Genomic DNA, 13,685 nt, shown 5'->3' with positions numbered 1-13,685 from the left:
CCAAACAACGAAGAGAGGGGAAAGACCAACAATGAAATAGTTGTCTTATTTGAAAAAAGAGTTATTATTTATATAAAAATACTAAATAAATTAATTATCCCAAAAATTTAATAAAAATAAAAAATTATAATTATAAAAATTGAAATAGATTGATAGTTATTGTATGATGTGTACATGTTATTAGATTCTTGATATTGTTGATTCTAATGTTTCTCTTCATATAATCTATTAAAGTTTGCATTTCTCATGTGTTATACCTTACTCATATATAATTCAGCTTTAGTGTTATTAATGTATTTATGTGATTCGTGTCCATGTCCCTAGCATATCCATGTGTTTCCAAAGAGTATCCATATTTGAGTTGTCCGATACGATACCCAATACTATACTTTGGTCCCTTGAGGTAGTCTCTATTTTATCATATGATAGAGAGTAGTCCATGTATTACTTGGAGTAGCAACAGCAATCATGCACTCACTAGGTAATTTTGTTTCCTATTTGATTGAAAGAATGTATTACTTTTATTCGAAGTCATAAGAAAGTGCTATGACCATGAACTAATTGAAACCAAATCACTTAGCCATGCACTCATAAGGTGATTTTGTTTTAAACTTGAGATTATTAATATGTTCATGACTTCTTGGAGGATCACAAAGTGTTGTGTCCACGTGAGCTGATCAAAATCAATTACCTAAGCATGCACTCACTAGGTGATTTGTTTTAAACTTGAGATTATTAATATGTTCATGACTTCTTGGAGGATCACAAAGTGTTGTGTCCACGTGAGCTGATCAAAATCAATTACCTAAGCATGCACTCACTAGGTGATTTGTTTTTTCTTTTGATTGATAGTAGGTTAGTGTTTTATTGAAGAGTCACAAAATGGTATTTTGACCATGTGACAACATCGCAAAACATTAGGCTACCTTGGTAGTTCTTGATTGTCATTGTGATGTAGTAGACCTTAGAGGTAGTCTCTATTTTTTCATATGTTAGCAGGTTGTTTTTGTATCATTTGAATAGGAAAAAGGCTTGCACTCATTGGGTGATTTGATTTTCCATTTAATTATTAGCATTTATGTGTTTAATTGCAGGTTTGCAAGAAATGTTGTGACCGTGTGAACTCATTGAAACCAAATCACTTAGGCATGCATTCACTAGGTGATCTGGTTTTTCATTTGATTGATAGCATGTTTGTGTTTTATTAGAGGGTTGCATGAAAGTGTCATGGTTGTTTGAACTGGTCACTTAATGGTCAATATGCTAGGCTTCCTTGATATTTCTAAATTGTCATAGTAAGGTATTTGACCCTAGAGGCAGTCTCTATGATTTCATATGCTAGTGGGTCATCTGGGTAGCATCAACAAGATGCACTCATTGGATAATTTGGTTTTTTGTTTGATTAATAGCATATATATGTTTTATTAGAGGATTACAAGTAAGTGTTGTGACCATGTGAATACATCAAAAGAAAATCACATAGCAAGCACTTGCTGGGTGATTTGGTTTTTACCATTTCATGCTTTATTGCTCCACATGATAGGCTATCTTTGTATTTTATGATTGTCAGAGTAAGGTAGTGGACCCTGGAGGCGACTTTTTCAAGGCATTGAGGCAAGGATAACTGCTGGATTTCTTTTTGAATAAAGCCCATATTTCACTATCAATTGTCACCTAGTCACCTAGGTGGTGGTTTATCTTCATAAAAAAATGTACAAGTTTCATTCGTAACATAGAAAATCAACATATCCTTCAACAAAATAGGAGAACAGAAATTTCAGAAAATAAAGGGATTGAACATCTATTTTTGTCTTAGTAAAAGAAGAAAAAGAAAAGAAAGAGTGAGTACAAAAGAAGATCTGGATAGCAAAGAAGGGAGAGGCAGCCTGACAGGAGAGGATAGGGAACAAAGATAGAAATTTTATAAATAATTAGAGGATTATATATTTCAGGAGGCAGAAGTCGGGATGCAATTGGTTGAAAGAGGGGGATAGGAATGCTAAGTTCTTTCATGCTTTGGCAAGTGGCAGAAGGAGAAGAAACTTTATTTCCAGTTTGGAGATTGAAGGGGTAACAATTACAAGTCAAAGAGAAATTGTAGGAGCATTTGCAGATCATTTTAGGCATATATTTAGAAGGTCTCTAAATAACAGGGTGTGGCTGGAAGGTTTGGAATGGCCAACTCTGAAGAGAGAAGATAGGGAGTGGATGGAAAAGAAATTTGAGTCGGAAGAAGTAAAAGAGGCGGTTTTTCAATGGATAGATCAAAGGCACTGGGCCCAAATGGTTTTACGATGGCTTTTTATCAAGATTGTTGGGTGATACTAAAAGATGACTTTATGTCAGTGTTTGATGAATTCCATACCAAAGGATTAATTAACCCTAAGCTAAACTCCACTTTCATTTTTCTAGTACCCAAGAAAAGTGATGAAAGTCATCCGAAGGATTACAGGCTGATTGGTCTAGTCAATAGCGTATATAAGATCATCACTAAGGTGTTGTCCTTTAGAATTAGGAAGGTGCTCCTAGCAATCATAGCAAATAACCAAGGGGCCTTTGTGAAGGCGAGGTAGATAACAAATCAGATTGTTGAAGCAAATAAGAGTCTAGAGGATTTCAAGAGATCCAAGAGAAGAGGGGTGATCTGTAAATTAGATCTGGAAAAGGCTTATGACTTGGTTGATTGGTCTTCCCCATTGGAGGTGATGATTAACTTTGGGTTTGGAGACATTTGGTGCAAATGGGTGATGGGTTGCATTAGAGATTGCCATTATTCCATTTTGGTGAATGGGACAATGGTGGACTATTTCCCAGCCTTGAGAGAGATTAGACAAGGGGACCCCCTTTCCCCTTTTCTGTTTACATTGGTTGCAAAAGTGTTGGGGAGATTAATATCCATAGCAGATTCTAGGAATTTAATAAGAGGATGGAGAGTTGGAAGAGAAAACATGCCACTCACACACCTACAATTTGCAGATGACACAATTCTGTTTTGTGAAGGAGGGGGTATCAATAGGATTAAAAACCTGAAGCTCACTATATAACATTTTGAGCAAATGTCAAACCTTAGAGTGAACTTTGAGAAAAGTTGTATGGTTGGAGTCAATATGGGGGAGGAGGAGGCTTGTGAGTGTGCAGACATTTTTGGGTGTAGTAATTGATTGGCCCTTAAACTACCTTGGTTTACCATTGGGAGATAATCCTTAGAAGGTGAATTTTGGGCCCCTATTGTGGAGAGGTTTGAAAAAAGACTTGCCAACTAGAAGAAAAATTATTTATCTCTTGGAGGGAGAATCACTTTAATTAGGTCTACTCTCGCTAACTTTCCTGTCTATTTTTTATTAGTCTTTAAGATTTTGGCTAAGGTTGTTAGTAGGCTGGAAAAACTAATGAGAGACTTTCTTTGGGAGTTGTGGGAGAAGGACCATAGGGTCAGGTGGGAGGTGGTATGTTGGTGTAAAAAGGATTGGGGTTTGGGAATTGGGAATATAAGGATTAGGAACTCTTGGCAGTGTAGCCGGCCAGAGATAGGTGGAAGAGGAGAGAAGAGAAGAGAAGAGAAGAGAAGAGAAAAGAGAGAGATTGCAATGCAACAGTACTGGCGGTGCCAGTGTTTATTTAATATATATAGGGCGACAGAAATAACAAGGGAAAAGACCCTTGTGCCCCTGAGTACAATAACAGACATAACAGAAATAAAAAATGAAATAAAAAAAACAGTTTAATTAGACAAACAGGCCCTAACAACTGCAACTAAGTTATTCTAACATTATTCCAACACTCCCCCTCAAGTTGGAGCATAGATGTCAATCATGCCCAACTTGTCACACAAATCTTTGTGCCGCACATGATGAAGACCTTTGGTGAAGATATCTGCAAGTTGCTCTTCCGAGTTGACATATGGTGTGCACACTTCTCCACTTTCAAGTTTCTCTCCGATAAAATGTTTGTCCACTTCAATGTGTTTCGTCCTATCATGCAGAGCTGGATTAGCAGCAATATTGATGGTTGCTTTATTGTCACAGTAGAGTGAAGTAGGATTGTTTACTGCAAAACCCAGTTCACCTAACAGATTTCTTATCCACATGATTTCCGCAACCCCATGAGCCATCGCTCTATATTCTGCTTCAGCACTGAATCTAGCCACCACACTTTGTTTTTTGCTTCTCCATGTGACAAGGTTTCCTCCTACAAAGGCACAATAACCACTGGTGGACTTTCGGTCATTGATTGCTCCTGCCCAATCTGCATCAGTATATACTTAAACTTTTAAGTGACTGTGTTTCTGGAACAACAAACCAGCCCCAGGAAACTTCTTGAGATATCTCAAGATCCTCTCTACAGCTTCAAAGTGAGTTGTCATCGGGCTGTGCATGAATTGACTAAGGACACCCACTTCATAGGCAATATCAGGCCTGGTCATAGACAAATACAGAAGTCTCCCCACAAGTCTCTGGAACATCTTTACATCTTTCAAAAACTCTCCCTGACTGTCTCCCAGATGGTGATTAGGTTCAATAGGTGAATTAGATGGTTTTACCCCCAACTTGCCTGAATCTTCTAGTAGATCTAGTACATACTTCCGTTGGGAAATAAAGATGCCCTTGTGAGAGCGGGCAACTTCAATTCCAAGGAAGTATCGTAAGGAGCCTAGATCCTTCACCTCAAATTTAGTGGCTAAGAATTTTTTTAGTCTCTGGATTTCAGCCTCCCAATCTCCTGTGATCACTATGTCATCCACATACACAATAAGAGCTGCAATTTTACCTTCACCTCTTTTTACAAACAAGGTATGATCTGATTGGCATTGTTTGAATTTCATTTGTTGGACTGCTACATGGAACCTACTAAACCAAGCCCGAGGTGATTGTTTCAATCCATATAGGAACTTTTTCAACCTGCACACCTTTTGTTCACTGCCTCTGGCACAGAACCCTGGGGGTTGGGTCATGTACACCTCCTCTTCCAAGTCACCATTCAAGAAGGCATTCTTGATGTCCAATTGGTGAAGATCCCAGTCAAGATTTGCTGCCAAGGAAAGGAGAATCCGGATGGAGTTCATCTTCGCTACAGGGGCAAAAGTCTCTGCATAGTCCACTCCATATATCTGTGTGAAGCCTCTTGCTACCAGTCTAGCCTTGTACCTTTCAATAGTTCCATCAGCTTTGTGTTTCACTGTGAACACCCACTTGCACCCCATTGGTTCCTTCCCCTTAGGAAGATCTACCAACTCCCACGTACCATTTTTATGTAAGGCATCAATTTCTTCCTGCATTGCATCTGTCCATTCAGGTTTTGACAAAGCTTCTGCCATGGTCTTAGGGATGGGAACACTGTCCACAGAGGAGAGGAAGGCACGGTACGAGGGTGAAACATGCTTATAGGACACAAAGTTAGAGATAGGATGATTAGTGGTACAAGATCTAACACCCTTTCTCTTAGCAATAGGAATATTAAGATCATTGGGGACATGTGAATCAACATTTAAAGGAGCAATGGGAGCAAGTGTACCTGGCTGATGAGACGGATTTGCCTCGGGTGAATCCGATGATGTTGGTTGCATAGTGTCCGGCTCCACGGCTCTTGAACTCTGCTGGCTCTTATGACGACGATGGAAAATCCAGAACGGAGGAGGATCGGGTGAAGGAGGTAGTTGAATCTGAGTCGTCGCCTGTTTCTCCTCAACCCTACTCTCCCCCTGAGGAGAAACCGAGAAGAACGGTTGACTCTCAAAGAATGAGACATCAATGGAAACATAGTACTTACGGGCAATGGGATCATAGCAACGATACCCCTTTTGAGATGAGGGGTAACCAAGAAAAACACAAGGAATAGCCCGAGGGTCAAGTTTACCACGAGTAGGTGATAGGTTGTGGACACAACAACGACACCCAAAGACACGCATCGGAATGGTGGACAGCGGGGCTGTAGGGAACAGGAGCTGATGTGGGGCCTTATACTCTAGTAGCCGAGAGGGCATGCGATTGATGATATATGTCGCACACAATACTGCATCCATCCAGAACTGTTTCGGCACATTCATATGAATCAGCAAGCCACGAGCAACTTCGAGTAGATGACAATTTTTTCGTTCAGCCACACCATTTTGTTGGGGTGTCCTGGCACAAGAGCTTCGCTGAAGTGACCCACTTGAAGCAAAGAACTTCGTGAGATCACTATGGAAATATTCCTTTGCATCGTCCGACTGGAAAATATGAATTTCCGTTTGGAACTGAGTGAACACCATGCGTTGGAAATCTTTCACAATTTGTGGCACTTCATCTCAAGATCGCATAGGATAAACCCAAGTGTATCGAGAATAATCATCAATCAACGTAACAAAATACTTATAGCCAGCCGCAGTAGGTAGAGTAACAGGGCCCCAAACATCAGAATAAACAATATGAAATGGAAATTCAGATCTTTTATTTCTTAAAGGCAAAGAGCTTTTACAATGCTTACTCAACTGACAAGTTTGACACTGTAATTGACTCACTGACAATGACTCAAAAATCTTTGGGAACATAACTTTTAATGACTCAAAAGAAAGATGACCTAAACGACTATGCCATAAATAGGCTTGACTCTCACTCGCCGAACTTGTGGACTCAGTCGCCACTAGACCAACATTATTCTCCAACACGTAGAGACCATCCACCATGCTTCCTCTACCAATCGTCTTCCCCGAGGTCAAATCCTGAAACACACATGAAGACGGAAAAAAGGTGACCGAGCAGTTCAAAGAGTGAGTAATACTACTAATGGACAACAAATTAATAGGTAATTTCGGAACATGCAGGACATTTGGTAGAGTAAGGCCAAGTGGGAGAGATATGGTGCCTCGGCCAGGTATGGTAGAAAAGGAACCATCAGCCAGTCTTACCTTATCTCTCCCAGAGAGAAGGTTATATGTCTGGAACAAATTTGACTTACCGGTCATGTGATTTGAGGCTCCGGAGTCAATAATCCAAGGTGAATCAGTAGTATGAGATGACACATGGAAGGCTGTGGCATTAGTTGATGTAGATGCAAATGAGGTAGGAGTAGGCCCAGAATCCACCTGGCGGAGAGTCCTATCTTACAATTCCAAATGTTCACGGAAGGACTTGATAATATCTTCCTTAGGGTCAGAACCGAGATGTTTCTCCTGAGTTACGGAAGGACTAGTCTCTGTCGATGCCAGATTAGCTGAGTTATACCTTCTTTGATTCTGCTGGCCTGGTTTCTTGCCCTGATCCGGTGCTGACTTCTTACCCAAACCCTGTGCCCATTTTGGTTTTCCATGGAGATCCCAGCATGTATCTTTAGTGTGTCGTGTCTTCTGGCAGTGAGTGCACCAAAGCTTGCTTTTATCTTCTGTTTTTTTCTGAGTGTCACCGCTTTTAAAACCACCTCCGACATTTGTATCTGAATTTCCCCGGACCGCTAGGGCAACTGACTCCCCTTCTACACCATTCATCACACTTCTTCTGCTTTCTTCTGACTGCACCAAGGCATACACCTCCTGGACTGATGGCAAGTCTTTACTACCCAAGATCTGTACCCTGATGGACTCATATGACTGATTCAGCCCTAGGAGAAAGGCAAACACACGTTGCTGTGATACAAGTGACTTATAGGCTTTTGCATCTTCATCACACTTCCAAGTCACATTCTGATAGTGATTAAGTTCTTTCCATATTGATGTCAAATCAGAATAGTACATCGAGAGACTCCTCTCCCCCTGCTTGCAAGTAGAAGATTCTGCTTGTAGTTGATATATTTTGGCATAGTGTCTTTGTTCTGAATAAGTGGACTTCGCTTGTTCCCATATCTCACAAGCAGTTTCAGCCCACATAAAGGTCTTCCTTACTTGTGGCAGCATTGAAACCAAGAGCCAAGACGTCACCATACTGTTCTCTTGGTCCCACCTATCATGCTCAGCACTTCCATACTTCGGTTCCTTTACTCTCCCATTGATGTATCCTATTCGCCCCCTAGCAGTGATGTAGAGTTTTATCCCCCTAGACCACTCAAGGTAATTCAGACCATCAAAGGGAATGACAGCCATGGGAAAGGTCATATCCATTCCCCCACTCACTCCATTGTGGCTCCTTGAGATTTCTGAAGTAGCAGAATTCTCAGTCGACATGGTCAAGCAATTACTCAGTTCCACACACCGGATTTAGGACCCCTCCTTACTCCACAAAGCAATGCTCCACTTAGTTCACACCCACACACTAGGGTTTACCAACCAGATTGTGCACAAACCGTACCAAATTCTAGACAAAACTGAGGTAATAATCGGCAGTTTCAGACCTGCCTATCAGAATTCTAGAATGGCTAATAGCCACTAATCAGCAGGAGAGATCCTTCTTGCTTATAGTCAACTCAAACCATTGAGAGGACAGGTCAGCATTGACCTACAGTTGTCTTAACACATCAACAGGATCACACCATCCAAGACAACTAGGGTTACACAGGTTCGATAACATTCAGCCGCCCTAGATTCATAGGGTTTTCACTCGGCCCATGATCAAGGAGAGTAAAGAGGAGAAAAATAGAGGAAGAACTGTACCAGTCGTAGCTATTCTGTAGTCCAGAATCAGATTTCCTTTCTGCTAGCCTGTTCCACTAATCAGTAGGGTTGATCGATCTTCTCTTGACAGTAGGGTTGATCGGTCTGCTCTCTTTTAATCAGTATTCTTGCTCTGATACCATCTTGGCAGTGTAGCCGGCCAGAGCTAGGTGGAAGAGGAGAGAAGAGAAGAGAAGAGAAGAGAAGAGAAGAGAAAAGAGAGAGTTTGCAATGCAACAGTACTGGCGGCGCCAGTGTTTATTTAATATATATAGGGCGACAGAAATAACAAGGGAAAAGACCCTTGTGCCCCTGAGTACAATAACAGACATAACAGAAATAAAAAACGAAATAAAAAAAACACTTTAATTAGGGTTGATCGGTCTGCTCTCTTTTAATCAGTATTCCTGCCTTGATACCATCTTGGCAGTGTAGTCGGCCAGAGATAGGTGGAAGAGGAGAGAAGAGAAGAGAAGAGAAAAGAGAGAGTTTGCAATGCTACAGTACTGGCGGCGCCAGTGTTTATTTAATATATATAGGGCGACAGAAATAACAAGGGAAAAGACCCTTGTGCCCCTGAGTACAATAACAGACATAACAGAAATAAAAAACGAAATAAAAAAAACACTTTAATTAGACAAACAGGCCCTAACAACTGCAACTAAGTGATTCTAACATTATTCCAACATGAACTTAGCACTACTAGGGAAATGGCTGTGGAGATTTTCATTGGAGAAAGAAAGACTGTGGGAAGTATACATGGGCTGGCAGACAATGGATGGGACTTTGGGATCCTAGCAAGGACTACAAGAGCTTCTCCTTGGAAAGCTATTCAAGCCATTTTGCCCTTGTTTTGTCCATGGGTCAGGTATGATTTGCACTCAGGTAATTTCCTCTTTCCTTGTACCTTCTAATTCACCTTTTGGGTTCGGTTGGAACTTGAGCTTGAGAAGAGATGTCAGGGACACAGAGTTAGCCTCCTACATTTTAGCCTTATTATCCATTCTTGAAGGGGTCTTCATTGAGCCATCAAAGTTTGATAATAGAATATGGACACTCACTCCCTCAGGTTCCTACACTTGTGCCTCTTTCTTCAAGTACCCCCTTTTCTTGTTGGATTGTCTTTTCCTATTAAAGAAGTGTGCTGTCGACCTATACCTCGAAAGGTTGGGAGCTTCTGTTGGGAAGCCTTCCTGGAAAGAGTTAATACAAGGGATCTACTTCAAAGGAAAAGACCCAATAGTTTGTCTCGTCACTGATGTGTCCTCTGTAAATTTGATGGTGAGTCTGGATATCACGTATTAATTTCTTGTCAGTTTGTTAAAGTCATTTGGGAATGGTTTACTTCTTTGTTTGGATGCAGGTGGACTCCCCCTTCGAATGTGCATACCATATTTACTTCCGTGCTTAACTGGTCAACCAAAAGGGCCAAGATCATGTGGAGATGTGGTAGGGCTGCAGTATGTTGGACTGTTTGGGAGGAGAGAAATTCAAGGTTATTTTCAAATAAGGAGAGAATTCTGGAAGTAATCCTAGAGACTATCCACATTAGGGTGATACACTGGTTAAAAACCTTGGAATTGTTTGCAGTATTCTCAGTTGATGAGATGACCGGAAAGTGGAAGAGGGTTGCAGAGTCAGTCTCATTCAAGAAGACCTCAAATTCTTGCTGGACACCTCCACCTCATGGGTTTACCAAACTGAATTTTGATGGTAGCAGCATGGGCAATGCAGGGCCCTTTGGAATGGTGGGAAGTGATAAGAGATGAAAAGGGGAATTTATTAGCTATGTATCCTTGTCCAATTGGGCTGTGAGATTCCTTGAGGGATGAGATCCTAGGAGCTCTTGAAGGGAATACAAAGGGCCAAGGAAATGAACATTAAAAAGTTGATCGTATAAGGTGATTCTGAAATTATAGTGAATTGGCTGAAAGATGACAGTTCTATGCTCTGGAGATACAGCAATGAAAAGAGGAAGTTCAAGTGGTTCACCAAGTATATTGAAATTCGTTACATGGATAGAGAGAAGTGCAAATGCTTTGGCTGATGGTCTAGCTAGGCAAGGGGTGAACAGAAACACTATTTTTTGGGCTGTTTTGTAATTGTTTTATGGTTAGGGGTTTATAGGGTATTAGGGAGTTAAGATTCTTTGGCTCCTTTCATTATAACTCTGATTTTCCTAATTATTAATAAAATTCAACGTTATTGATAAAAAAAAACAAAGGAAGAAGAAAAGAAATGGTGATGATGTTTACGCTTATCAGTTCAAGTTTCAAGTCTTCATGGGCTCAAGCCAGTATACATGTTGATTGAACCCTAACAAATGAGAAAAATAATATAAAGAAACTAATATTTTAACCTAAACTGAATAATTTAGTTTAATAATGTCTATTTTATCTATTATTATATTAAATTGTTAAGAATATGAAAGTATCCAAGAGCATTGTGTAAAAAATATCTTGGTGATTAAGCAAGGCAACCCTCCATGAGTGCCTTATCGCCTAGGCATTGCCTTGACAACTGTGGTTTATACACCAGGAATACACAAAAAATGTACGTCAATTATGAGAATCTATACCGCCATATCTTTTGTGTTTACAAAAACATTATCATAAGAAAAAAAGGAATTAAAATCACAGAATATCCATTTCCTCAATATTATTGGTGGTATGAGGGGAAAAAGATTCTTGAAATATTTTGCATTGCCTTCCTTGAGAGAAATGGGAAGATTTTTCCAATTCTTGCTGACATAGTAAATCATTATTGCATATAACTGACCAGAATTTTAGACTACATTATTTATACTTTAAATTGAATTATATATAAGCATTTGTCATGCTGTATTTTTGTGGTATGCTTACTAGTTAATTTGAACTTTAATTTGCAAAAAAAGTCCCATTTAAGGCAATTTTAATCTGCCAATAGATATCCTTGAAGTATACAATTTAAGTGAAAAAAAAAAGATTTTTTATACCTAAAATGTTTCATATATTCAAAATGGAAAGAAGATTAGTAAATAGTAAGTGCAGCCTTTTAAAAGGTTTGCCTCTAGTGTGCCTAGGCTTACAGGTAAGGCTTACTTTGATGGGCATTCCTCCGCTCAAGTGTGCTTCACTTTAACTTGTTATTTTATGATAAATTAAAATTGAATTCAATATTTTAATTGTTAACTTGCTATATGATAGGTTGTAGCTGACTAGCTGTGTATTTAGAGGACTTAAACCTACAAGGCTAGAATTGTTTTAAATAGTAAAAAAAAACTAAAAGAGCCTTCGTGTCAGTAACGTGGATCGGCCTGAGACGCATATACCTGATCATTGTGATTTTTCTGAAGAGCATTATCAGAACTAAGCTGTGGCTCCCTGGATGAGCATGCTATGATATGAAATTCTTTGAGCACAGAAAACACCTGAATTCATCCCTTGTCAGAGCCCAATATCCCACTCTGGTAGTGATTATGGAATGCCTATGTGAAATACCACCATACTTTCAAGTGTTAATATTGTCAACATTAACTTTTCTGAAGTTCCATAGGGAATTTTTATGTTTCCTAATGCTTCTTTCAAACTGGAAGCTTTTATCTATTTATAAGTTGTCATGAAATTTTGCCATTATTTATTAGATCATCATTTCACTTGAAGTCAAATTTGTGAAATTATGCAAGCTTGTTTTTGAATCAGTGCTGTGCTGGTGCACCCATTGGCTTGTGAGTCCAGATGCTTTTTGCTTTGTATATTTTCTGCGTCCTTTTTAGTTGATAAATGAAATACTATTGCTGTGAAAAATAGATTATTATTTGTCAGGTAAATAACTGATGTTCATCCTTAGTTATAAATGAAGTGCTTTTATCAATTTAATCATGTAAGTGTTTCACTTAACTTATTTGTATTCATTATATTATCCAGTATGTCTCATTCTATCTGAACAATGACTTTACAGAAGGTGTTATTTTGCATTCTAGTCACTGTAGTGTAGCAGTTACTATGAAGATTGTCACATCCACATTTGGCTTTTACCTTTACCATTATTTATTCGAACAAGAAACTCTTTTTGCTCATAATAAACTCAATGTTACATTGAAAATTGTTCTAGGATCCAATGATCTCAAAAATGGTCTTATCGGCAAACCTACTTGGGTGTTCTGAGGAAATTATCACCATATCTGCAATTCTATCTGTTCAGGTATTACATCTTGTTCAAGGTATTAGCATAGTCTATCCAACATTACTTTCTGGTATATCAGTTTATTGAATGCAGTAAATGATGATATGATATACTTGTTTTTGAAATATCAATTTGTGTAATATGTTGTCCTTATCTGGATGGGACTTGACATTGTACATTCCCTGTTTTCAGTCCATCTGGGTTTCTGTTAGAGGATCACAGAAGGAGTTGGATGAAGCGAAGCTGCGGTTTGCTGTTGCTGAGGTTCTTAATCTCAAATCCAATTATTTGACAGTTAAATTGACAAGAAATAAAAAGAAAGAGAAAATTGTACATTCTGATAAATTTTCCTTGTCATGATTTTGAAGTTTTATGTCCTAAATTTTATCCTTCCTATTTGTCAGAATTCTGTTCTCCTAGCATGATATTTTACATGTAATTTGATTAGTTATTTAATTTGCTTCAAACCATGTGAATAAGATTATGATCTCTTTTATCATCTCATTTATGACACAACTATATTGACTTTTTGGGAGAGAGGAATCAGGCCTCTCTAATTTCCTAGCATACTTGTCTTTTCCTTATGTTTTAGTTATGGCAAATGTGAATAGATTGATTAACCCTAGTTCAGTTCTAGGTATATAATATGTAAGAAGAAAAGAACAAGAAGAAAAAGAAAGAGAGAAATGGGAGAAGAAAGGGTTCAGTCAATGAGAGAAAAAGTCACTTCTCCCAGCCAACCCACTTTGTATTTATATTCTCTGTGTTGGATTACAAAAGACAATATTGTCCCTCATTATGTATGGGACACATAACTTAAACTTAGACAAAACAGACTATTCAACCTTAATTAGATAGACAAAAGACTTAACTACCCTTTGTACTGTCGATTCTAACACTCCCCCTCAAGCTGGAAAATATATATCCCAGCTTGTCACATATGTAATCCACTCTTCTCTAACTC

General features: G+C 38.9%; 1 protein-coding gene across 9 annotated transcripts in view; it reads left to right on the top strand.

Moving 5' to 3' along the window:
• Positions 1 to 13,685, top strand: part of LOC148873843 (RNA helicase family protein) — a 108,776-nt gene that overhangs the window by 57,521 nt on the left and 37,570 nt on the right. For all 9 annotated transcript variants that reach the window (XM_088963662.1, XM_088963663.1, XM_088963661.1 and 6 more), the window contains 2 exons: positions 12,650 to 12,739; positions 12,914 to 12,985. In XM_088963662.1, the coding sequence (XP_088819788.1) occupies positions 12,650 to 12,739; positions 12,914 to 12,985 (162 nt within the window). The remainder of the gene's footprint in view (positions 1 to 12,649; positions 12,740 to 12,913; positions 12,986 to 13,685) is intronic.

Source organism: Nelumbo lutea, chromosome 1, assembly GCF_056320005.1.
Source record: "Nelumbo lutea isolate HS-2025 chromosome 1, American lotus-T2T, whole genome shotgun sequence".
Classification (NCBI taxonomy): Eukaryota; Viridiplantae; Streptophyta; class Magnoliopsida; order Proteales; family Nelumbonaceae; genus Nelumbo; species Nelumbo lutea.
Note: the sequence above shows the minus strand (reverse complement) of the source record. Positions and strands in the feature narration are given on the sequence as shown.